Source organism: Rousettus aegyptiacus, unplaced genomic scaffold, assembly GCF_014176215.1.
Source record: "Rousettus aegyptiacus isolate mRouAeg1 unplaced genomic scaffold, mRouAeg1.p scaffold_m13_p_18, whole genome shotgun sequence".
NCBI classification, from domain to species: domain Eukaryota; kingdom Metazoa; phylum Chordata; class Mammalia; order Chiroptera; family Pteropodidae; genus Rousettus; species Rousettus aegyptiacus.
The window spans coordinates 11,814,591-11,841,750 of NW_023416293.1; the positions used below are offsets into that span (position 1 = coordinate 11,814,591).

The following is a 27,160-nucleotide window of genomic DNA, read 5'->3' on the forward strand; positions in this document are numbered from 1 at the left end:
CACACAAAATTTTATCAGGCAGAGGAATAGTAAAAATAAATGGAAAAGTAATTTCAGGATGCATTTGGCCAAGGACTTAAAATTCTTCTCAAATATGAGCTTTTGTATATGGTGAACAATGCTTTCAGGATAGATGGTGAAGTTACCAAAAAGAGGAACAAGTTTCTTTAAAATGAAATACCGTCACTTTGCAGATATAAATAAAATAGAAAAGCAGACAGAAGAAAAAGGGGAAACTCCCTTAGAACCCTGGCAGGTCTCAATACACGCCTCCCCTGTAACCGCACACTTCTGCTCGAGACCACACCACACACGGCATCCCGCAGCACATCTAAGCTGTGCCAGGCCACGTCAGCATTTCCCTACCGCAATACGTGAACGTCACTCGTCCTGCTGCACTGAACGCACTGAATTCGGCTAAGCAGGTCTGGGCCTCCGGCGCCCACCCCTGCTCGACGCGGTGCGTGACCGCTCAGCCAGCACGGCCCTCCCGAGAGGCGCGGAGTACCCCGCTCGTGGGGAAGGCCTCCGAGGGCCTCCGAGGGCCTGGACGCTGTAACTGCGCGGCGCGATCCACACGCATCTCTGATGCCACCTCCCTGCCCCTTGTTCCTTGAACGGGAAGGTCATTGTCAGCTCTGCGCTTTGCCTGTGCCTGGACCTTGACTCCCAGGTCTGCACCTGCCTGACTGCTCATCCTTCAGGGCTCACTCCATCTCAAAGGGCATCTCCATTCCTCCCACGTTATTACGACGTCATCGACACGATGACGCCCTTCGCGGCGCCTGCCACAGACCCGAATCCTCGTAGTGTAGCCGGCTGCTCACTGTCGGCTTCCTCTACCGTCCCCGGCCTGCAGGCTCCATGACAGCGGGAACCTCGTGAGTCAAATTCTCAGTGGTTATATAAATGCAGCAGTGCATTTCCATTATTACAAACACCCCGCGGTAAACCTTCTCCTGTGCACATCTTTTCGCATTAAGTAGCATACATTCCTCCGGGTTGGGTCTGCTGGCTCACAGAGTATTCACGATTTTTCATGTTCATCCATATTATTAATGGCCTTCAAGAAAGTACCTATTAATTTTATACTTCCACCAATAATGCATTATAGTGCCTGTTTCTCCAACAGTTTGCTAGTGTTCACCTTGGCCAATGTGAAAGGTAAATATTTATCCAATGCCCTTGCTTGTAGTTCTTAGATTGTCAAAATTTTATCAGATGCTTTTTGACCAATTACGTTTCTTCTTTTGAGAAGTGTCTTGCCCCGATCCCTACTGGATTGTTGCGCTGTTGCCATTTTGTAAAGATCTGGGGGCCACAGGGACGGGAACGGGGCGCGTAGCAGAAGCGAGCTGTTAGGTGCACAAGGCCAAGCCTGCGGGGTCCAGCGAGTCAGACGGCGGGGAGAGCGCCGCCCCACTGACCCGGAGGGGCTGATCGCCAGCCAGGCGGTCGCCCGCCGCCGAGGCCAGGCGGTCCCCCTGCAGCGAGCACCAACACGAACGGCAGTGGTTCCAAAGCCGCAGGGCGACGCTCGGCGACGGGTCGTGCAGAAGTCGCGGCGGAAGCTTCGCGTTCCAGAAGAGATCTTCTCCCCTCTGCGGAACTCCTCCTGTCACCCCTAGGCTCACTGCCCTGAGAACTGAGTTAGAGGAAACACGCTCCCAGGATCTTCAATAAATTTCAGCGTACACTGAAGAATAGAGATTTTTGATATACAAATTGGTGTATGAGATCCAGAGATGCTTCTGTAGAATATGGCATAACACCAAGTCTTCCTTCTCTCCATATTCGATAAGAATTATTTTTTAGCTAAAAGATTTTCTTGACTCACAGAGCAAATAGTAAGCATTTAAATATTATATTTTTCCATAGGCTCTAAAATAAAGAGTATTATAAGCATAACCAAGTTTAAAGTGTTTACAGAACTTTCACTATACAGATAATTTGCAGGAAAACGGAGAATGGCTCTTGAGAAGCACTGTCAGTGAACAGATTATCCCCGTGGATTTCCAACAGCTTCTTCTCCGTTCCCTTCACTGGTTTCTCTCTCTCCCATCGCCTTATCATGAGTAGTATTTCTACGCCTTCTTCGGCCTTAGGTCTTGTTGCCCTAGGTCTTTGCCTGGAAGAATTCGTTCATTACCTGTGACTTCGACCACCCCCTTCGATCGGGTCTTTGTGCCTAGGAACTTCTGCATCGTTACAGGTGTACTGGTAATTCCATTTTATTTCCTACCATTACCTCAAACTCAGCACGTCCAAAACCAGGGACTGCTTTATATTCCTAACTCTTTCATAGGCACTAACAGGCATTGGTCTAGTCTCTCTCACTGGATTGTTAAGTTCCTTCTGTCCATCTGTCATGCGAGTCCCCACAGGCCCATGATATATGCATCTGTTTACTTGAAATCTTTTGGAAGCAGGGCAGTACAAAGAAGGCGGCATATTTGTATTTTGACACCAAAATCCAAGTGAAAAATGATACAAAGTTATGTATTTCACATTTTTGCCTTAAGTCAATACCAAATTCTAAAAATAAGAAACCTTTTTTTTTTTGCTTCTAATAAAGTGTTTAATTTACTGTAGAACAAAACATGCAATATTTCATTAAATAAGTAAAGCAAGACTGGTATGCTTTAGTCCGTTATAAATTGGTTCTCTCTCTAGAATATTTTAGCACGGCTGCCTGTGCAACAAGACCAAGGTTTCCACCCACGAAAGAGGAAGGAACTCGTTCAAAGCAAGGCCGCCGTTACCTGCTCCGTCACGCCGGGATGCCGCGGGATTTCGTAGGTCCTGCACTTCAGCTGCAGTACGGGGTCTTCGTTCAGAAGCTGCGCGAGCAGGAGCACGCCGCTCTAGGAGAAAGCACAGGGTGGGCCCTGCTGTTTCCTCCCGACACACCTGGACAGGGAGGGCTAGGCATGACTGTCACTTTCCCAGCAAGTTTGTCACGGATGCCAGGTACTCTCTGTTCAGACTACGGCTTCTCTTCTCGACGGCTTCTACCAGAACTTTCCACCATCACCCTCCCCTGTCCCAGCTTCCGCCCCCGGAGAGTATAGACCACAGGTGCCCAAGCAGCAGGTGATGAGCCACGAGGGAGCGTGATGGGGGCTGTGGGACCAGGTGCCCCAGTGAGTGGCGTCTGCTGACGGCCGAGCACGAGCTCACCTCCGTGTAGAAGCGCACGTAGCCCGAGGTGAAGCCCACCACGATGCAGGTCCAGTCCGGGCGGCCGGTGGAACTTCTGTCACCGGAAAAATAAAAATTGTCATCTAAGCAGCTCGTAAATCAAAGCAAACAAAATGAAGAACTCTTGTTTCTCCTTACCTCTTCTGACTTGCCAGTGGGATACACAGAGCGCTGGTCACGCATTCTCTGAAAACGAAACACAGGATCATCTGCTTGTCTAACGGCTTTACCAAGTGCTTTTATTTCTCTAGATGTAATGTTCAAAGGCATAAGTGGGAGAGGAGCTCTGCGGGCCAGTTTTATTCAACGCCTAAGTGAAAATCCAGCAAAACTCCACCACAAGCGGGATCATAAAACCCTTTCCCGTAAAAGGTAATGTCACATCCGCCGGAGGTGAATAAACGAACAGTATTTTTCATTTCGTTTCATCATGAAAAGCATGAAAGAAAGCAAAACTTGACTGTACACACTGATTATACACAGAGCTGAAGAAATACCAAATGATCGCCGGGCAGTCATGTCCCACTGTCCCCCTCAGCTGACACCCGGGCAGGGGGTGGGAGAAGCTGCTGAGCACCTTACGGACTAACTGCATCGCTGCGGAGCCCTCTGTTGTAGGGACTTGCCCTGTGCCAACTGGTGGCCGCCTTCTTTAATAGTGTGTAGAAACTGCCTCTGATAACCTATTTCTAAGCACCTGCTAGGCAGGATGTTCCCTAGAAGATTTTTTTTTCCTGACATGTAGACTTCAAAAATTTGTCAGGAGCTCAGACACCAAGCCTCAAAATTAAAATAAGTCCGTGACTATTATTTAACCAGTCAAACCTCAGCACCACCAACAACCGGTTTATTCAAGAAACACACAAACCCTCGCCACACACATCGAAGCAGGTGATCTCCAGGCAAAATCAATCTTTCTGTTTGTCTGCTGTCTTTAAAGTCATTTAACCATTGTTTGAATTTCTAACAGAAATTAAACGTCTTCAAAATGCTCTAGACTAAAATGACTTAAGAAGAAATACTTTCGTTTTTGCTAAGAGCAGACAACATTTCATTGAGCATCTGCAACACGTCGGGCATGCACTATGGGCTTCTACTTGATTGTGTCTTATCTGAAAGCAAAGCTGGAAGAAATGCATTCACTCTGATCAGAGTTCTCCATCACTCAAGAGCGTTTTTGACTCTGGGTTCCAGGGTAGCAGCCCCATCGCGAGACCACGCTAGACATCTGACTGCGTCAGCAGGAAACTCACATTTACCAACTTGGACTTCTAAAGTATTTATGACTTTCAAGGATAAATGTAGCGCCGTCCCCTTCAAACACATGCCGATGGTGGCAAAGCACGGAAGACACTGACTGCCCTTGACTTTCTGGGTGACTTAGTAACAGAGCAGAGGAAATGACGGAGGGTAGAGAAGACGCCGTGTGAGTCTCCCTGAACTCTCCTTCACACCCCATCCCAACAGGGCTGTGTGTGTGTGTGTGTGTGTGTGTGTGTGTGTGTGTGTGTGTGTTTAATCACATAGTAAGTAAAATGAAAATCTGCTGACCAGATCACGTGATAAAGTTGGGATAAATATACAGTCACTAAATATTCCAAATGATGAAACTTCTTAATAGAGTCACTTACAAGTCAAACAATTTCACATATACATTTAATGCACAGAAAAGGCAAAAAAATTAACTGGTACCTACCCTTCTTCGACATTTAAAAAACCGCTCCAAGAAACAGCAAACTGCATTTCTTCCTTTCCTTTATCGCTGTGTTTCCATTTTGCTGGAAAAATTAAGTGATCACACAAAGTCACCCTATACTATGTTTCAAAAGTAATTTATAGATTTCATTCTTTCCCTTTAGAATTATGAGTACAAATGTAATAGTTCTGTAATAACTGATTTGGGTCTTTGTACAGGTAAAGACAATGTTTAAAGTTGTTATAAGCTTTTTATAAAACTCTACCGTTAGTCTCTCCTTCCTTCCAATTAAATCCCTGTAAGTTATTCTTATGTACCACACCACCTATTTTATTTACAAAACGACTTTTATCTTCAGATGGCAAAGAAAACTTTCCATTAGATTTATGCCACCTGCGGGTAAATCGGCTCAAAGAGAACATGCCCACGACTCATTTTGACCGGCGAGGTTTTTCACATCCCACATATACCTACCCAAACCTTCATTTGAATCTTCGACAAAAATTATGAGCCTCAAACTTATGCCCCAAATAAGAAACTACAGGACTGTGAGTTTTCAATTACAGTTGAAAATCATCTCACTCACGTCATTACTAAGAAGGGGTCAGTGGCCTTTTAGCTGTCTGCCCCATGTAAAAACAGGGCAATGCTGTCTCTGCAGGGCCACAGAGAGAAAGCTAAACTATCTGCAGCCAACAAAGGAAAACAAGAAGAAAGAAACAGAAGAGAAAAGGGGGAAAAAAGGAGCAAAAGAAATAAAGTGCTATATATAAAATGAACTATAAGATGCCACCATATAATGCGTACAATAGAAGTAACATTTTTTTTCTTCCTAATCCACTTTCTATTCCATTTCATGCATTAAAATCAAGACCACTGAAAAGCAGTAGATACTCACGCACTAGAAACACAGCTTTTTGCTCCCGAGCTATCACCATAAGGTCGTTGGTTGGTGATAAGGATAACACACAATCCTGAAGCCAGGAAGTCTTTTGTGTTTTGTATGTATTTCCTTCTTCTTCCTGCAGATAAAAACTACGATTATTGTACACGCAAAAACATCGAGAGTCTTTCAATTCTGCTTATCCACCTTAAAGGCAAGGAGGAAGAAAAAGGAAAAAGAGGGAAAAAAACTTCCCAATTCTTTTTCTTTTTTTACAAAGTCTCAATAATATTCCTTTATCAAAACATGTTAAAGATGGCCAACAAAATATCCACTACAGACAAATCTCACTTTTGAATATTAACGCAAAAACACTGTCGTGCAGACAAATATAAACTAACAAAACATTAAAAGAATGTCATAGAAGATCACTCCAGGAATGATTCAGTACTAGCAAATTTAGTGAATAACCCTATTCCAGAGAGATGGCACGGTGTCTGCTGCAAGACAGGAAGGGAAGGATTGTCTGATGGGCAAGGGTACAGGGTCCGTAAACTACTCGTAAGCCTGACTTCTCTCTGTTTATTTGACCTGAAAAGTGTCTTCCTTTTTCACTGCAAATTTATTCATTATATAGGTAAATTCCATTGGTTAAAAATTCAACAGGTCTAGAAAAGTCTCTCTGGAAAGTCTGTTCGCTCTACAACCAACCAACGTAATAGGTTCTGGTGTGATTTCCAGAGACGATTTCTGCACATGAAAGCAAACACATTTACTACTTTCCCCCTTTTTCTAACACAAATGGTAGCACAAAACTTCTATAGTTTCCTTTTTTCTCTTAACATATACTTTAGACATCTTCAAAGTTTCTTTCCTTTTTAACGGCTACATAATATTCCACTGTACAGACACACAATTTCTTGAACCAGCCCCTCATTGATGGACGCTTGGACTTTTGCTGCTACAAACGATGTGACAGTGAATAACTTTAAACGTTTGCCAGTTTGTGTGGAGTATATCAGCAGGATAAATTCCTAGAAGCGAAAGTGCTGGGTCACAAGGAATGTGTATTAGCAGATTTGCTAGATGTTCCTAAATCGTGCTCCACAGAAGCTGAGTTCATTTATACTCTGACCAGCAAGTTTTCAACGTGCCTGCTTCCCGCAGCGCCTGCTCCCCAACGCACGGCTCGAAGATGCTTCGCCCCTGGCTCTTTGTCAATTTAAAAGACGACGAGTGGCCTCGCAGCAGCCGGGCTCGTGCGGACGGGAACAGGCGTCCTCTCGCACGAGGGAGCAGCGCGTTCCCCCCTGCGCAGACCTCCTGCTGGGCTGCTGCTCTTTCCCTAATGGATTTGTGTGTCCTCTTTACCTAGTACAAAAATTGGCCCCTTGAACATTAAGAGTCGCAAATATTTTTTCCCAGTCCACGTGGTAGCTTAATTTTTCCCAAGCAGAAATTTGTGAATGTTATGTAGCCCAATTATTGGTCTATTCTCTTACAGCTTCGGTTTTATGTCATGTGGACTCCTACCTTACTCGACCCCATCCCATGGCTTTTAGACCAAATTAATCAAGAGGAGGAAGAAAGGGAAGGGGATGCAGGCTATTTTCACATTTTAAAAAAAAATCACACATTTATGCCTTTTTAAAACTTTCAATATGCATGCATTACTAGCACAGTAATATTTAAGATTTTAAAAACAAAAACAAATCATCCTGGTCAGAAATAGTATGAGAGTAAGATAAATTATTTCTTGCTGGGATGTCACACAGGAACCTTTAAAACGTGAGCCCGTGATGTCACAGGAAATCTGCAGGAAAACGCCGAGGAGGCCTGACACCCAGCGTGGCCGTGCAACGACCTCTCCTCAGAGGGACGTCGGGCCTCAGTCGCTCGGCCGAGCTTCTCAGTGTGGCGAGCCAAGGAGGCTGCCGCACCTGCTGGGAGGCGGGGAGGAGGGCAACGCTGGCAAAGCTCGTTTTAGTCAAGCTTATTTTGGGGGAATTTTGCTATCCGGTTTGCTGTCTTTAACGTGGATTTTAAATATGAATTAGGGAGAAAGTTACTCCTTCGTGATAAAAGCTGTAAGGTAAAAGTAAGCTGCAATTAGTTTCTCCCTGAACCTACGATTTCTGCCGTCGCATCGTCCGTGTAGCCGCGCTCACCAGGACTCCTCGCAGGGGCTCGGCAGTGAGCGAAGACGACACCACCTTCGGTCCCCGATGACTGCGACCCCAGTTACACCAACCAGCAGGCTCGGGGCTTCACAACTGATTACGGCCGCACCTCCAGGGAGAGGCAAGAAGCTGGGCAAGTCACACGGGGTGATCTTTAGATATCATGTTTGATAACTGACTCTTACCCTAAGAGTTCCATCTCACTGCAATAAAAAAGAATCTAAATACTCAGAAAGAGGACAGAGTCCCAATTTTGGCAAGTTCTATAAAAAATAATAATATAAAAAAATAATTGACCATCTATACAAATAGGCTTCTTCCCGTTATTGAACTTCCAAAACTATGTTCAGAGAGTAAATCCTTAAAATTTTCTAAAAGTTATTTCTCAATAAAGAACATTATTTCTAGGTCTCTGTCTTACGTTTCCACAGTCGGGCCACTAACAGGGGCCAGACCTGCATGTTTACATTTGCCGCAGAGTCAAAGAAATTCAAAGACGAACTGGTCCCAAACCTCATTTTATAGCCAAGAACACGGAGTCTCGGGAGGCTGAGGGATGGGTGTCAGAGCCTGAGCTAGAAGCCAGGCCTCCCGCCCCGCCACCCCGTCGCCCGGCTCAGCAGGGTGGGCACCTGCAACGGCTCCGTGAGAAACCCAACCTCACCTGAATCTCTGCTCTCAGGCCGATGGCAGGCCTTTCCTCAGCAAGAACTACCTTTTCCCTTAGCGCTTTACATCAGGCTAATCTTCCTGCGGTTTCTGAACCGATGTAGGAGGTGTGAGCCGGCGTCTTCCTGAGGCAGTCGGCACTCCTTTAAAGAGTTTCCCGCTCTTTCCTCTTTGCATCTCGAGTCCCAGTTCCCACGCAGGGAAAACAGCAAGCCCGCCCTGCTCTTTCCCCTTCTTTCCAACTCGCTGCAGTGAAGAGTCGCGCGGTTCCCTGCTGCCTGTTAGCTCCGTGACTGTGTTTCTCTCGCGCTGGACCAGACGCCTTCTAACGGGCAAAGCCCACGCTTCGTTTCCTCGCTTCCCCACGCCCGCTCAGGGCACGTGCGCGTGAAGAACAGCATCCCAGTTTCTCCTCCTCGTATTCACAAAGACACACGAACGTCCTAGTTTTATTCTTGCACAGGAAACTGTATGACAACGAGCAACTGATTTAAAGCTGGTATCCGTAAGTAACACACCCCTGAGTAACATCGGCCTTGCTGAGGTTTGCCCGTACTACGTACTATTGGGATCTAACAGTCCTGGGCCTTGCTTTCCTTTTCTGGACCATGAGGAGCTTGAATCAAGTGATCCTCAGGGTTCCTTCCGCTGCTTTGTAAGATTTCTAATCCTGCCGGCTGCCTGAGAGTGATGTTGACCTACATGTGGGGGCGACCGCCGAGTCCGTACAGACGAACAGGTCTGAGGTCTTTGATCGCACTGCTTTGTATCTAGTATGACAAGTGAGTTACTTTGTTGATTGAAACAAATTTTTTACAATTATGTTTCTTATTCAGCAAAACTGGTGGCTCTCAACTGGGAGCACTGTACTCTTCAGGGGACACTTGGCAACGTCTAGAGACATCTGTGTCCGTCCCCCTGGGAGAGTGCTCCCGCACAGGGTGGGTGGAGGCGAGGGCGGCCGTCAACCATCCAGCAATGCACGGAACAGCCTCCAAAACAAGGATCGGCGCACGATGCCAGCGGCGCCGAGGCTGAGAGACCCTGAGCTGACCACCGAGCCCCGGCGAGGGCAGCGCCTTCACGGCAGAGCTCAGCCTCATGGGTCTCAGCATTTCGTACAGACTCAGGGCCTTTTCACTTCATAAACCCTCCATACACATCAACCGATCATTTGGGGGCTGCCGCCCCCTTGCGTGAGGACCCGGGCCCAGCCTTCGTGTAAGCTGGGCGCCCTCCTCCTGCCCACGGCCCGCCTGGCGCTTGTCTCGTGTGCTAGATGCCACCAGAGTCTAATGACGCTAAAACGAGGCAGAGTATTTCCCAGTGTCGTCCCGGGTTATTGCTGCTCTAGGCGTCTCCAGTCGCGCCTGCGACAGCCTGTTCCTCAGCCTGTAAACAAGCGTCTCTCTGGGGCCTCTCCCTGACCCGCACGCCGCCATCCCAATAACCTGCCCGACCCCGACTGCCCCTGCCGACGGCGTTAAACCACTGTGTGACGCAGATGGGGCCTCTCCCCAGTGTCCCTGAGTGGAAACTTTCTATGCCGCCTCGCTTAACCGCAGCCTTTATCCCAGAACCTTCCGTGCTTCCTGTTCCAGACACGAGCAGATCCTTGAGTCCGTGCTTCCTACACTTTGGTCTTGATCTACCAACGAAGGAAAGCTGTTAAACCTGCCTTGCCAGTTAAGCCGAGCCTTGTCAAACTTCTTCCTGAACGGCCCTGCTTCCCATTAATCATGAGGCAGATCAAATATCCCCCTCTGACTTCTTTCTCAAAGCAAAAAAACTGTAATTACAGCTAAAATGGCTTGTAACACAGTAAAAACTCCAGCAAAGCCAGTTGCTCTCTGTTACGCAGTCATTAATTGGTAGATGCGGTAGTATAACTACCTGCTTTTCCAGTTTCCCCAAGCCGGACACTATTGTCATGATGCCCATTTAAAACTCAGTGCAGAGGAAGGTCTTCATTCTGCCCTTTCTCCCGCGCTGAAAGCCTGCTGTTTGCCTCTGCACCCCTTCGGTGTGTTTGCTCACGGGCAAGCAGGAACTCCTCGGCCTCATTCCTTGCACTCGTGCACAGAGTTAGGCCTGCCACGGATCCGTTACTTTGGGCACTGTCAGGCCTGAACCGTGCCCTCCTGCCCCCTCCCCGCCACCAACGGTCCCACGTTGAAGCCCTAACCTTCCATGTGACTTTCTCTGGAGACGGGGCCTTCAATGAGGTCATGAGGGTGAGGCGCCAATCCGACAGACCGACGTCCTTGTGAGAAGAGGAAGAGACGCCAGAACTGGCTCCCCGTCTCCGTGCACAGAGACAAGGCCACGCGAGGACGTGGCAAGGCCAGAAAGGGTCTGGCCAGAAACCAGCCCTGGTGGCACCGTGACCTTAGACTTCTAGCTTCTAGAACTGCGAGAAAACAGATTCCTTCTGTGCAAGCCCCCCAGCTGCAGCGCCCAAGCAGACGACTATGGGCACGAAGTGTCCACAGGGGCCAGACAGACGCCATCCTGAGGCTCGAGGCCTGCGGAGTCGTGGACGCATGCTTTCCTGGACGTGGGTGTGGCTGCCGACGACATATTAAATTACACTTTCCTTACCTGGCCACGTTTCGGCCGACACTGCAGAACCGGAGCACTCACGAGGCTACCTCCTCCCACAGCCTTGGCCAGGCCCCTGGCACTAGACCCCTCTGATGACAGAGCCTTTACTCTCCTCTGCCAGGAAAATCGGAAACTACTCCCGAAGAGCGAACCGACGCGGAGGTAAAAGGCGCCCTGAAGCGATGACAGTTTTCTGCTGGGCCCGGTGGCAGCCGGCTGGCCTCCGGGTCATGCAGGGACCATGGCCTCTTAGTTGGCCCGTCTGAGGTTGGTCCCTGCACCACGGCTCCCCTCCTAGCGACTGCAACACGACATCTAAGCCAGAGTGACAGACAAGAAAAGCCGACTCCTCTGCGAATCACGCGCACCGCGAGCCCACGGCCGCGGGAGGAGAAGCCTGTCCCTGCCTTACGGTCCGAGTGCCTCGCCACACCCGGAAACGGACTCCGCGGTGGTCCAGCTCCCCAGGCCTGGTCCCATCTTCGAAGTGGCCGCGCCCGGCCGCTGAGAGCCGCAGGGAAGGCGGGTGCCGACTGCGCTGCCTGCTCCTAACCGGACAGAGCGCAAAGCGCCCTCCCCGCGCTCCGAGGCGGCTCCATCGTCGCCGTGACAAGCGCACGTGCTCCTGCGTCCCCCGCGTCGGCCGGTCTGCTGGCTCCCGCGGTGCCTCTGCCGCTGGCCTTGCCCTCGGGGCCGTTCACGAGCGGAGACGGTGGCAGAAGAGCAGGCGTCGCCTCAGCCCAGTAAAGCTGCTGGCTGTCCTGGAGGAACGCCCGGCTCGGCGAGGCCGCGTGCTGACGCGCCCGCTCCCCCCCGCCACGCCGCCGGCCCCGCGGGCGCTCGGCGGTTCCCCCGGCAAAGCCGTCCTCTGACTTCACCCAGACCGACTGCTGGTCCTCGCCACTCGGGTCACCCAGGTGCCTTCTCCCTCGCCACGTGCACAAGACCATGGCCAGGTGCAAGGGTTCGGCGGAGGACGAGAACGGCTAGGAGTGCCTGGGACGGCCCACAGCGTTGTCAGCGAGGCCAACGTGAAATGCTCATGAAACGGCCATGAAGTACTGTTTCCTGGCCTTTCAGAACCTAAGCAGCGCAGGGGACAGACCTGCTCCGGGCGATTCCGCAGCGTGGCGAGGCGACGTGAAAAACCGGAACTCGGCGCGCGTTCTGCTCACGGTTGGCATGAGCCGCCTCCTTGAAGCCCTGCCCCAGGTCGCCCGCGTCTCCTCGGACCCCGACTCGCAGGGCGGTCGTCTCTACCACGCAAGGTGACAACGCTTAGGGAAGGGACACTGTCGGACGAGCCAAAAAGCAGGGCTCTGACACGCGACCAGTGAGCGAACAGCCTTAACACCGCCAGGGCAGGCGTGGCAGGTGTTCGTAAGGAAAACCAGCCTCGCCCGCGAATCCCCGACTGCACCGTGCACGAGCAGAAGTCCACCCCAGACGGGACCAGCCATGCGCCCGTGGCCTCGGGACGTGGCCTCTGGGTCTGTACACAAAACGCCACGCCTGGAGCCAGCACTGTTCTACATTAACAGTGACTGTCCCCCCGGCCCTCCCGCGAGAATGCAAAAGCACCGCAGAGGACCGCACGCGCACTCGGGAGCTGGCTGTTTACTCCCGGTGGTCACCTGCTGTAAAGTGACTGCACCCAGAGCCACATGCAAGGCGGCCGCCCGCTGTGCCGAGCCCCTCTCAGAAGTCCTCCCAGCTCACCCCCTCCGGGGGGCTCTGCTCACACATCACGTGAGCGTGGGTTCCTATCACGTTCACAGCAAACTCCAGGCGCACAAAGCCTTGTGTCAGGCTGCTCACTTCCCTGAGCCGTCTTGTGGCCAGTCGGCCCGGCCCAGCCACGGGGCCTTCCCCGTGTCCCTTGCAACTGCAAGCCCACTCGTGCCCAGGGCCTTGGCGGCAGCTGCTGCCCTGGCCTGCAGGGCCCTTCGCCAGAGCTTCGTTTCGCTGAGCCCGTGCTGACTCTCCTGACGGCGTCACGGGTGTGTGGTCACCGGTCGTCTGAGCAGCCTGCGCAGACCGCCCAACCCACAGGAGCCACGCGGCCACCTGTTGGCGCATCACCACTTGAATTCTGTTACCCCCACTTGATGCTTTTCATCTATTTTTTAAAAAATCTCTCTTTCTACATCAGAACGTACGCTGCTAGGAACAGGGATGCTAAGAAGAGCTATTCGATAAATACGTTCATTCTCCCGTCTTCATGAAAAAAGCCTGATTCTGCTCAGGCGTCAACCGCCCCGCGCCCGCGTGGCCTTGGGGCTCAGCAGAAGCTGACCCTTTTACCCTTTGACCCTCTGACTCCAGGGAGTGCGATGACTGACCAGTGAAAATCTTAGGTCCTTGCCAGTGACTAGTTCAAAAATGAGTCTCTGGACCAACTCTGACCCAAGAAGACGCAGGGCAAGGTTTGCGAGCGACTTCTGGAAAGCCATCCCTACTCCCCGAAGCGTCATGGAAAGCCCAGTCTTGCCCCCCGGTCGTGAATGAGCATGTCGCTGCCCCCTCTGGGGGAGAAACGAGCTTCGGGATGAAGTCGACACGTGTAGGCAAGTGAGACGGAAAGAATCTGAGTCCTCGAGGACGCGGCTGAGTCATCGGCTCAGCGCCCCAGGAGTCCACACTCCCCGACTTCCCTCCACGAGCGTTAACGAAGCTCCCTGTTACTGAAGCCGCGCTAGGTTGCGTGTCCTATTACTCATTGGTGAAACTACACCAACACGCAGGGACTTCTATCCTGCTCATTGGTACAGCCCCAGCACCTAGAAAATGCCTCGAGTGCAGTGGGCACTTACGCGTATGCTGCGTGAATAAGCGAGAGCATCTAAGAGAACAGCTAGTGAAGGAAAAGGAATTCGAAAACAACTATTCTCCATTTAGGCCACGTAGCTACAGTCGGTCACTAACCCCCTCACAAGAGGTTTCAACTCAAGCACCACAAAGCAAGCACGAAAACGTCCCTGACAAGGACTTTGAAAGGTCGGCCTAACACTGGAACATGGCGCCAGCATCACAGAAGGAGCACACCGCTACCGCGAAGCGCGCGCGCGTTACAAAGACTCACAAGTTCTTGGGGCTCTGTTTCTTCCCACGCTCCCCAGCCGTCGTCGTCCCAGTTCGTTGATTTACCTGTTTTTTAAAAAGATGAAAAGCACTTACATGAAATACAGAGCTTCAAATATTTTAAAAACATTTTCTCTAAACATAATAGAGAAACCAACTCCTGACATATAATATCATATGAATGTTATATATAAATACATATTATATAAAAATAACGTTATGTGAGGCAAGAAAACAACGGCAGACCCCGCTACACCGGGGTGCTGCTATATGTACTCACCGTCGGGAAACTCGGACCTATGTCACAGGAAAACGGGGCAGGTTATTTGGACCGTAAGACATTGGACATCGAGTTTACTCACACTTAAATCAAACTGCAAAGGCGACTTTAAAAATAAACCTTAAAATGACAACTATTTGTTACTTGAGACATCAGACAAGCTAAATATATACAGTGACAAGAACACCTAAAACTTCACAGATGCGTCACCAAACAGGAGCTGCTTGTCGATACGAACAGCGCCCAAAGCCTGAGCAGTGGCCCGCACAGGGCGGCCCGCCCTCCTCCGCCTCCCGCTCTCCCGCGGCCTCTCACACGTGGAGAGGTTCTCTCGCGCTGAAACGGGACGATCAGTGAACACCGCAACGGGGAATCGACGACCCCACATAGGTCCGAGAGTGCAATTCCTTACGCTGCTCACGTTACTCGTTTTTACAAAATGATCTCTGACTCTATCTCGTACGGTATCACATCAGAAGGGTAACTATCAGTTTTTGAGCGACTACTCTGAGACAAACATTAGATACTTCCTATGTATTACCTCAAATTAAATTAAAAACACGAAGTTCAAATACAATGTGAAAAAAGCAGGCAGCTGCATAATTATATGAGAGTTGAGGCCCCGGAATCAATTGCCTCGGTTCACATCCTGGACCCCGCATTTGCCAGCTGTGACCTATGGCGAGGCACCCGTACCCGTGAGCTCTGGTTCTCTCCCCACGAACGCACGGAAAACAGCAGTGCCTACATCGAGTAGGGCTGTCGTTAGGGTTTAAATCTGCACGCCGAAGCCCTCAGGGCCTGGCACATAAGTCCCCAATGCTAAATATCAAGATTTAGCCATTAAAACACTACAAAATATGAATATTGTATTTAAACCAATCAGCTTCAAAATACTGTGGGGAATTAATTAAAAAGATGGGACTGAACCTGGTCTCTAGGAAGCAAACAGAGCTTTCACTTACAGATATAAGGTTTTACAAGTTGCTAAAATCACGACGAGGGGACGGTGGGGCTTGCAGTTAAGGCCGAAAGTAAGACAATAATTATTTGAAAATAGAAACCCTTCCTTAATATTGAAATCTGGATTTTTTTTTTTTCTTTCGGTAACTTGGAAAATTACAGTTTGTCTTTTGGCACTCTAACTCAGTGAGGCAATCTCTTTATTCTGCTGATTTTTCCACTGTATCAAAAACAACTGCCTCATTGTGCGCTGATGGCAACTAGGCCATCCCATTTACACAGTTTTTCAGGAAACACACTGTCACTTGTATGACAAAGCAAAGTATCTAGAAAAGTTTATCACTCTAAAAAGCACAACTCAACTTTAAAATTGCTGTATGGATAATGTATTTATCAAATTGCCACGATCTCAGAAAGACCACGTAGAATTTACAGCACTGCGTGGAGGTCAGCTAGTCATTCATTCGTTCATTCATTCATTCTAGAGACACAGCATCTTCATGTCTTGGGCACTTGTGCTAAGTGCTGGAGATACAAAAGCAAATACGCCTTCAAAGAGCTCAGCTTGTGCACACGACCTCTGCTGAACGCTGTACAAAACAAAACCATAAAAAACGTGCTATTTCTCCTCCATCATGGTACAAAAAGTGCCTGACTCAACGCGCGAATGACTCACACAGTCAGAGGACAGCAGTGCTGTGCGTTTCGGCCCTGGCAGACACCTAATATCGCTTTGTCACAATTCAAAACATCCAGGAAGAGAAAGACCTTGAGAAATACTTTCTTTATACAAGATATTTGTGTTCTTAACAGTCTAGCCATTTCCCAATGGCCCTGGCTGGCAAGTTTCTATTACGAGGGGGAAGGAATTTAATCAGGCACCTCCCACTATCACAGGAGTACGTTTTCCAAAGAAACCATGGGACAGAGGTTTAAGGAAGGTGAAACAAAACTATCACTCGGGTAGGTTCAAGATGTTTTTGAAGGATGGTCTAGAGTCATAAGTCTATTTACAATACTATAAGGAAATGCATTCTAAATTCTAGTCATCTTAAAAATGGGAAACATTAAAAAAAAATTTTAAGAGAAAATCATCTGCAAACTGCACTGGCCTTGTGGCTGCTTCTACACAGTGCCAACGATACATCTGCAGCCTCCTGATCCCGCTGAATATCATTTGACACTGTTTTGCAGGGCGCTATCTGACAGCTATTGCTGGCTGTTAAAAAGCATTAGAATCTCAGCACTTTACCAAGGTTATTTCTTATACCTTCAAACTATGTGAGCAGGCCAAGCACATTCTTAAAAAAAAAAAAAAAGATGATTTATATTGAAAGATAGCTAATGAATGTCTGTCTAATAAAGCTGTCATTCGTGTAAAGAGTTTTATTGAGGCAGCCTTCCTTCCGGTAACTTTTCTATGAAGGACAGTGTTCTTCAATCGATACTGCCATGTGTGTTTTTAACTGGCCACTGATCACGGTTGTGGATAACCAAAGCAATGAGTTTAACATGCACTTGAGAACTGTGCACTGTGTGTGATGTCAATATGAAACATCAGCATAAGACTTTAAGGTCTATAAATTCTATGAACTCGTGAAGAAATAAGGCGAATTTATTTTCTATGATATGATCAATCACTATAAAGAAAAGCTAAAAATAGTTCACAGTGGTTGCCTCTTAGAATAAACAGATCAAAATCTCCCCTCGGCCAGATTTGAAAGTCCTGGGCTCTAGTATAACTTGAAGCTAACAAAGTATGGTTAACAAAGTATATTGCAGAACAAAGCACATTACAGCACAAGGACATCAGAACAGGCAACTTCTGCAGGGTGCGCAGGATCCAGTGGACAAATTCCAAGCCCCACAAATCACAAAGCCACTGGCCTTTCCTCAGTTCATCCAACGCGCTAAGGGGCACTCGTTTCAGTCAAAAGCTTCTGCCTCATCTATTAAATTAGCCAAAAACCCAGTCTCCAAAGAGCAGTTCATTACATGACACTGTCATTAACTGCCTGCATCCTTTATTCTGCTTAAGTCCAACTCAACAAAATCGATCAGAAAATGAGGAAAGCAGCATTCACATTCATTGCTGTATAAAACCAGAGTTACAGTCTTCTGCAGATGCCCCTCTCTTGGTAATCTTAAAACCTCAGCAAGGAAGAGACTAAATCATCAGGGATGACTGAAGTTTCAGGGTCGGCCCCATGCCACAAATCTGACGCAGATCATCCAGGGATCACATTTTGAGGAAAACTAGCTTCAGGGACAAACTTCAGCGCCAACCTAATCTGATCCCGACCAGCCTGTCCTCTGCCTGCATCATCCTTCTTTCTTTCTTCCACTCAAGACTCTTCACTCAGTGGCGGGCGACTGTGAGCAGCACTATTCCAGAAAAATAGAATGCAAGTGATACACGCAGTTTTAAATTTACTAGCGGCCATATTTAAAAAGTCGAAACAGGTAAAATTAATTCTATTTTATTTAACATGATGCTGCCAAAATATTAGTTCGACATGGAAGCAACATTAACTGATCATGAGATTATTTTGCATTATTTTTAATACTAAATCTTCGAGATCTGAAGTTTTATTTACACTTAGAGCACATCTCAGTTGGGGTTAGCCACATTTCAAGTGCTTGACAGCACACGCGGCTAGTGGCTACAGTAGGAGACAGCACAGGCCTAGAACCATAGGTTGCCTGGGTTGGATATCCATTTTTATGACCTTCGGCATTTAATCTTACTGCTTCAGTTTCCTCTTTAGAAAAAAGGAGTTAATAATTGTATCTAATAGAGTTAATAATTGTATCATATTGTTGTTAGTTAATATATGCAAAGCCCTAAGAACAGTGCTTGGCACAAGATACCCTTAATGGCTGTTAAAATTATTCCCCAAATACGACATCTCATTCCTCATTCTTACTCTGTGCCTCTGCCTAGCCCATGTTCATCAACTCAAATGCATTCCTATTTGTCTCTTCCTCTCCAAAGTCGGCTTCTCCAGGGCTCAGATTAATCCTTTATGCCGTGTACTCGCATCTACAATGATCTTTCTCTCTGGTGAAACCACAGCATTTACTTGTATTTTTCTTTCAGAACTTAATTATAAACTGCTTTGGGTCATCCACTGTATTGTTGACTTGTCTGATCTGTCATAAATGTACGTAGTGTCTATAGTAAACTGTTAAATCTTGGAGGACAGGGAATGTATGGTGTGTGTTTGCAAACACTTTATGCACACACACACATAAATAAATATTTTCAAGACCATCATAAGTACTTAAATATTTGCTGAATGAGTATGTCTTTGAAAATGACCTTCTTACCCAAACGTTTCTCCATACATTCCCATAAAAGCAGCAGGATTTAAATTAATATTTTTTAATATAATGAATAAATTAGTTGTTGATTCTAAACATTTTGCATTTCCATAGAACACAAAACAATAAAACTTTATACTAGTGTAAAAAACTGTTTAGCTTCACTTCATAAATGATAGTCATTAAAACACTCAAATCATTGAGAAAATACATTTTAATTCGATCATCAAAAAATTACAGATGCCCTTCTTAGAGGTATTTCCAATGAATGAATTATTCTACCAACAAAAGCTTAAATAAGAAATTCAGCTTCTGCTTTCCATAGCTCTATTTCATTCCAAAAATACATTATTCTCATCTGTTTCTGAACAGTCTGTCCTCATAAACTAAGTATATGTTTTTCATTTAACAAGAACCTGTAGCTAGAAAGGAAATTGAATTCTAGAAGTAGGCAATTAATTTGATGTTATTTGCCTTTTCCAATATGAGTATGTCAAGATCGAAAACTAAATGAGAAACTGAAATCATTAAATGTTAGGAAAGGAAAAACTTAATCTCCATGGTCTAATAAAAGATCTTATTAGCACGGAAGCGAATTCATTTCCGTTCTTCCAAAACTAGAAAAAAAAAAAAAAAACAGAAATAATGTACTCTTGTTTCTCTAAAGAGGAAGAACCTCTAGAAGCTGTGACTTGTAAATAATTCAGGGGGTTCAACAAAATTTAGTTCAGTGTTCTTGGTCAAGGCAAGGAAAGCGTCACGTAGCAATACGAAGTTAAAAAAGACTAAAAAATAGAGAAGCTGCTTCTTAATTCCCTCAGAATTATTAATCTCTATTTCTGGGGAAATGGGAAAATTAATTTCATATTTGCATATCCTTTTCAGCACATAAAAATATGTAGCAGTCCAAAAGGAGACGGCCAACCTGTTTTCAAAACGCAGGGGGTTTAGTTCTTTCTAATCACCATGATTCAATCAGACTGGACCTTTAAGGTCCCTTTCAGTTCTACAATTCCAATGACTCCTGTTGCCAAATAAGTGACCTATGTCACATAATAGGCTCTGATAATCAATTCACAAAATGACAGAACTGAAGATATATTTAAGCAGTAATAAAATGTGTCCTTCTGCTCTAAAATATTTATTCAACATGCTCCCTTTGCCCCAAAACCTAAGAAAACTTTAGACCCACCTTAACAAAAACAATTAAAAAAATCTATAGACTTGAAGTTTAATGTCTTATTCTCCTTCCTATTTATTTTGCTTTTCGAAGCTAGCCACTAAAAGCAATGATATATTTTGTATATTAGAAAACACTTGTACGTCTTTTGTAATTGTTTCCTACTTTATACTTGTTATTTATTGTTTGTTGTTGCTGAGCTGTAGGAGTTCTTTATTGTGGATACTAATCCTTTAATCAGATATATGTTTGCAAGTGCTTTTTCCTATTCCATATGTAAGCTTTGCACTCTGTTGGTTGCATCCTTTGATTCACAGAGATTTTAAGTTTGATACAGTCCCATTTGTCTAATTTGCTTTTTGTTACCTGTACTTTTTGGTGCTATATCTAAGAACTCATTGCTAAGTTCAATGTCGTGAAGCTGTCTCTCTGTTTTCTCCTGAGAGTTTTACAGTTTTCGGTCTTACATTTGGGTTTTTATCCATTTTGAGTTACTTTCTGTATATGAGGTAAGATAAAGGGTTTAGCTTCATTAACTTCATTCTTTTGTATTCCCAGTTTTCTCAATCCGTTTGTTGCAGAAACCGCCCTCCAACTGAGCGGCCTCGGCACTCTCGTCAAAGATCATCAGACCATAACACGCAAGGATTTCTGGGCTCTCTATGCTGTTTTACTGGTCTATTTGTCTGTCCTTTAGGCCCACACCACACAATTTTGATTACTGTAACTTTGTAGTAGGATTTTAAATCAGAAAGTATGAGCCCTCTAACTTTTTTTCTTCTTTTTCAAAAGCATTTTCACTATCCTGAGTCCATGTCTTATTTTTTATGTATGCTATAATGCAAAAACAAAAAAAAAAAAAAAACAAAAAAAAACAAAAAACAAACAAAAATGCTGGAGAATGAATGACTTGAGCTGAGCTCTACAGGAGAATGTCTTCAAACTTTTCGCTTACATATACCCCAAAAGAGTTTTTCAGTACTATGCACCTCTACACTAAAGATGTAATTTTTCATCTACCGTAAACGTGGACATTTTTATATAAATTTGTATCATCCTTTTAAATGTATTCAGTGGATTCTAATACTCTAGGGAAATGACGCCCACCAACACCCATTTCAAAACATCTCTCTCAGAGTAAATTTGTAAGTCCTCATTTCTCCTTGAGTTCTTCTTTCATTGTGATTCCTCCACAGAATGCAATTCTAATGTAATACAGATTTTAATAATCTGTCCAAAAACTTCTCTGCAAAAGAAACTGAACTCAGAAAAAATAGTCTTCCAGTAGTCGTAGGTATTAAAATCTGTCTGATTAGTGTAATGACTATTAGCAGATAACTGAGACAAACAACATACATATTACAATTTTTGATAAATAATTATTAAACATAAATAGCAAAAATCACTCGGAAATCTCTTGATTAGATGGACGGGGAAGTTTACGGCTCCTTAGTTAAAGGGAAGGTTTTTTTAACACCTTGGGAGGATTTACTATAATATTGAGATGTGAGCAGGGTCAGACTTTACTTAGCAAAGAGGGAGAAGGGGAAAGTAGGCACATTCATCGTCATATTTAAAACTTACTTACAGCTATCTGTTTCCAAGTAATCCTTAGCACATTTCCAAGTAACCCTAAGGTACTCCTCCCTCCATCTGAAGATCCTGCCACTGCGTAAAATCTACATTCCTCTACCGATCTCTCCAGCTTCTCCCCTTACCACACGCCTCTCCTACCACAAACCACTGTGTGCAGCTGTCGGAAGCCCACACTGTTTCCCATCCCTTGCCTGACCACTTTCTCTCCACCTGATGGGCATCTACTGAACCACTAGGACTTGGTAAAAATGACAGTCCTCCTGTGAAAGGCTTTCCTGAGCCCCCTACGTAGAATGAGCCAACACTCCTTCATTCTCCAACTAGCGTGTGCCAGATGATAGTGTAACACCTTTAATCACTGCTCTTACATATCTCCTTTACTGGCTCAAAGCTCCTCAAAGGTAGGGGCCTATTTTATGTACCTGTACGACTACATTGTGCTTAGTATGTAGTAGGTGCTCAGTAAACATGAGCTGAAAGATGGAAATTAAAGACTGCTCAGTCTCAGTTTCCTCAATGATAAAATTCTGTCAGATCCTCTTCCAATTTATACAGCTAACAAAATCCAGTAACTCCATCAATTCTCTGAAGTTCCTATAAATGTTCTACTTTCAGATTACTTCTCTCTCTCCTGTACGATCTCAAACAAGAGAAATCAATTTCACTACATATAAAAAACAGGTATTTTATACCTTTTGAAATGTACCATAAAGCAAAGTGATTCTATGACTTCAGGTTATCTTAAAAAGCACACTTTTCTCAGTCATTGTATAAAAACATGACTTTCACTGATGACGCCAAAGTAATTCCATGCATGCTTTATCTTCTATCTTTTGGTAAAAGAGGAAAGGACAGCTGTTCTACCTTTTCAGCAAGCCAGCAATTAATTTACTATTAGGTAATTAAGAGATCCAAAATATTATAACACCCTGATTACCCCCCAATATTCTGATTCTCCCTCTCTGTATAAGTATTTCCTCCTCTTCTTCATTTGCTCAACTGAATTATAAATATTGAGAAGCTCTGGTTTAGAAATCCAGTCTCACTGGAAATTATGTCACCGTAGCTTAAATGGGGACTCATACAACTGCCCATCTCTGAAATTTCAAAGCATCAGACAAAATGTTATACCTGAAACAGACGGCATCTGACTGAGTCATCACTTAATTGGGAAACTAAGGTTCAAGATCTCTCTTAACACAGAAGACAGTCTTATTTTATAATTGAAAATAAAAACTAACATCAAGTCATAGTGTTATAGTCTCTGAAAATTCAAATCTAGCAGAGAGTAGTATTGCATTCTGGGTGCCCAGGTACCAGGTATTACTATGTGTTGGCAGCTGCCCACATTAAAAAGAAAGAATTATTAAACCATACAATGTGGTAGCCACGAGTCACATTTGGAATTTAAATTTAAAGTAAAATTTAAATTTCAGTTCCACAGTACCACTTGTGACATTTCAAGGGCTCAAAAGCCAGATGTAGCTTAAGACTGACACACTGGACACAGACATATGGATGAAAACAGACAAGATGATACTACTGAGGGTGGCGCATGAGATCAAGGGGTAGGAGTGAGAAGGCCTCGCCAAGATGCTGACATCTGAGCTGAGACTTGACTGACGAGATGCGACTGGCATGCATGCAAAGGTCCGCAGAGAGCATCCAAGGCGGACACAAGGAAGGGCAAAGGCCTCAGGCACAACTGAGCTCGGCTGGTTTAACAACAAAAGTGTGTAGTGTAAGAAATAAGGAGAGAGGAGTCTGTGGGGCAGGAAGTGGCAGGAGGCAGGGCCTCAAGGGTCTTGAAAGCCTCGTAAGAACCATTAAGTGTACATGAAAGACATAGAGGGTTATGAACGGGAACGTTACCATCTAAACCACGTCTTTAAAAGTTCGCTCTGCCTGCTCTGGGGAACTAGTCACGAGAAAGCAGGGGTGGAAGCAGGAGGGTCTGCTGGCACTGGTAGAAGCCTGGTGCCGCTGCCCGGGAGAGGAGACGGTGCCCGGACGAGGCGGGGGGCAGTGGGAAAGAGGAAAGTCCACAGTCCTGCATCTACCGCCCTTCAGACCCAGCTCCTTGCAATACTCGACTTCATTTTTAACCTCTCAATATCCTGTAAACGTGCTTTCTGCCCCTGCCATCCCACTGAAGCTATCCTTGGGTCCCGGTCACCTCTGCCTTCCGGAAACCGACGAGCTCGTTTCTGTCCTGTTAGCTGACCGCTGCGACACAGGCGACCGCCGGCCACGTCCCTCCCGTCAAATTCTCTCCTCCCTCAGCTCCTGGGACGTGACTCTCACCTGGCTTTCCTCTCCATCTGTTCCTGTTTCTCAGCCTTCTTCCCATGAATCTCTACTCAGCTCTTAAACTTGAATGCTCAGTTCATCTCACTACGCGATGGGTGGCGCACGCGGTGATGGTCCTATAAGATCACAACAGAGCGGAAAAATTCCTTTTGCCTCGTCACCGTCGTAATGTGTCTGTGTCGATGTGGTGCAAACAAACCTACTGTGCAGCCGGTCATGTACGAGCGTGGCACATACAGCAACGGTGGCAGGCTGTGCCACACAGGTGTGTGTAAGTGACACTCTACGGCGAGGCAATCACCGAACCACTCACTTCTCAGGTGCTACGTGGCACATGACGACGTAATCCTTGAAACTGATAGGACGCTTTTTGCTGATAACTCCCAAATTAACATCTCTGGCCCAGGAATCCTAAATTTTAGACCTCTATGTCTAGTGTTCAGCTGGACCCCCTCACTGGGAGAAACCACAAACATTTAAAATGCAAAAGGTCTAAAACCTATCTCCTTCCTTCTCTCGTTATAGACACTTGCTCAAGTCAAAAGCCAGAAGGTGTCCCTAAGTCCCTGTCACTCATCAGCTTTAACCCCCACTAGCTCTCCACTAGGGCCTGCAGATTCCACCCCCGTACCAGCTCTCTGATCTAGCCCTTCCTCTCAAGTTCTGCTAAGCTATTTTAGTTCAAGCTCACATCGCTTCTTGCATGAATTATCGGAATAGTTCCCTAACCAATTTCCCTACTTCCTATCTCTCCTGCACACTGCTGCCAAAGCATATGTTAGCCATTCAAAAACTTTTCTGACTACATTAAGTTTGAACGTGACCACATCCTTTCTCTGCTTAGTCTTTCGGAGGCTCCCCACTCCTTCCACAAGGCTTCTCATGACCCAGCTCCTTCCAACCTTCACATTCTCCTCTTTGGTCCTTCAGCTTTGCTTAGTGCTCCAGGTACTAAGCCATTTCAGGCTTCCCTTCCTCCGCATATGTCATTACCTGTCCCTTATTCATCTATTACTTCAAAGGCAGGCTTAAGTATTACCACTTCAAGGAATTACTCCCTAGCACCTCATAGAACTGTAGGTATATATTTACATATGTACATATGTCAATCACACAGTAGCTGCTAATCTATTTGTCTCAGTAAATTATACACTCCTTGAGGGTGGAGACCACCAACTTTATTTAATGTTTAGCCCTAGAGAATCTATTTGTAGGTAATTTTGATTTGATGACTTCTAAATGGGGAGGAGCACATTTAGTGGGCCTTTTATCACCATTCCAGCATTGCCCAAAGTGATAGCACTGCACTACAAAGCGAAATGTACTTCAGACTGGAAATATGACGAAAACAAACACAAAACACACATTACTTCAACAGGAGAAATGTAGGAAATTCTGAGAGATGCAGTATCTAACAAACCAGACTCGGGATTTTATACAACGTGGGCAAGGGCTTGACGCTCTGATGACAACAGGTGGAAGGCATCTCATCTCAATGAAGCAAATTAACTTTCCCTGGCCCTGTTGCTGTAATTTACGTGTAAATTACACGTCAATCGCGGAACGTGCAATTTACACGTAAATTACACGTAATTTTAGTTCCTGATGTTGATTCTCGCTCCCTTCCTGACAGGTTATGTCCCTTACTGAAGAGACGCTTACTCACCACCCTAGGAGTCACTCACTTGTCAACCAGCCATTTATTCTCTAAACCTGAAAGGGGTAAATAAGGTGGAAGAAGGGAGAGTGTGGGCGACGACAAACACGAAATGGGAGGCAGCTGGAGGCCACGGTCCCGGGGATGGAGGAGGGCGGGGTCACGGGCCATACAAGGGTGGAGCGGCGACAGCTGGCCCGGAACCCGGGGGGATGCGAGCGGCCCGTGCGGACCCGGGAACGCCGGGCTGCAAGGAGGGGGACGCCGAGAGGACGCTCGGGGAGAAAGCCGGGAGTGGGGACTGGGGGAGCGGGGCAGAGAGGCGAGAGGAACCGGGACGCGGCTTTGGCCAGAGGTCGGGGTGTTTGGGAGAAAGCTGGGGCGAGGGGAAGGCGACACGGCCGCTTCCAGGGCGGCCAGGGCTGCAGGACGAAACGGGCCGGGGGTGGCCGCAGGAGGAAGAGCGGGGGGACCAGGCGCCCCCCGGCCGAGCCTGCGCGGCGGCTCGGAGGCCCCAACCCACCGACCGGAGGCCCCGCGCACAGCCGGGAGGGGACCGGCGACGCCGCGGCACTTACTGGGGTCCCTCCGCATCGCGCAGCTGGGGGTGTCCGCCCGCAGGTGAGGGAAGAGGAAGTCCCGGGCGGCCTGGAGGTCCTGGAAGTGGCAGAACTGGACGATGGAGCAAGCCATGGCTGCGGGGAGCGCGGCTCCGGCACTCTCCTCACCTCGCTGGCCACGCCCTGCCCCCCGCCGCCCCGCCGCCAAGCCCGCACCGCCTCAGCCACCGGGGGCGGGGACACCCGGCCGGAAGCTGTCAGCGCACGCGGCTCCCCCGCCCGCGCGCCGCGCATGCGCGCGCCGGTCCGGAGCGCGGCGCGCCGGGGCGGTCACGTGAGCGCCGGCGGCCGGGGTCCCGCGTCCGGGCGGAAACCTGGCGCGCGCGTAGGTCCGGTCCGGCCCGCCGCCCGGGAACGGGCCGACTGGTTCGCTGGGGCCTGGGGCCAGCGGTGCTCGGGTGGGATGTTGTCCGCGCCGACCTCTCAGTCGTTTAAGCCGTCTCGCCGATGCCCTGCTGTTGGCACGAGCCTGATAGTTCGCGCGGAGCGCTCCGCGTCACGCCAGTGGCCGGCGACTGCGAGATGGCGTCCGGCGAGTGTCGGAGTCTCAGATCAATGTCTGCTCGGGAAGTCGGCCGGGCGAGGACGCCCCTGCGACTCCCGCCGTGCCGTGCACGCCTAGTCGCTCGTGTCCTGTCGTCTTGGGTTAGAGACTCGGGCTGTGGGCATCCGTTTCATTTTTCATTCATTCATTCATTCATTCATTCATTCATGCATCCATCCATCCATCCATTCGTTGCTAGACTTTTCTATTCCAGACACGCGAGGCTCGGAGCAGAAAGAGGATAAAAGGGGTTAAATTTAGCTTCTGGCACAGGTAGGAAGCAATTAATTGTTCAACTATTTACCTGAGATTGGGATAACGGCAAGGAAGGAAAGAAGTACAAAGTGCTATGACAGAACACAGCGGGGTGCC

At 47.2% G+C, this 27,160-nt stretch overlaps 1 protein-coding gene across 7 annotated transcripts in view; it reads right to left on the minus strand.

Annotated features, from left to right (window-relative positions):
• Positions 1-26,414, minus strand: part of RAB3GAP2 (RAB3 GTPase activating non-catalytic protein subunit 2) — a 61,632-nt gene extending 35,218 nt beyond the window's left edge. For 4 of the 7 annotated variants that reach the window (XR_004955431.1, XM_036235452.1, XM_036235451.1 and 1 more), the window contains exons 1-7: positions 26,203-26,414; positions 14,316-14,380; positions 5,796-5,919; positions 4,898-4,979; positions 3,340-3,387; positions 3,181-3,256; positions 2,763-2,864 (exon numbers count right to left, since the gene is read on the minus strand). Coding sequence is in view for 6 of the 7 variants with exons in the window: in XM_036235452.1 (XP_036091345.1) it covers positions 2,763-2,864; positions 3,181-3,256; positions 3,340-3,387; positions 4,898-4,979; positions 5,796-5,919; positions 14,316-14,380; positions 26,203-26,317 (612 nt within the window). In the remaining variant the exon portion in view is untranslated. Of the gene's footprint in view, positions 1-2,762; positions 2,865-3,180; positions 3,257-3,339; positions 3,388-4,897; positions 4,980-5,795; positions 5,920-14,315; positions 14,381-23,961; positions 24,084-26,202 lie in introns of all 7 variants that reach the window. The other 3 variants (XM_016165026.2, XM_036235454.1, XM_036235453.1) reach the window with 2 other exon arrangements.
• Positions 26,415-27,160: the final 746 nt, after the last annotated feature.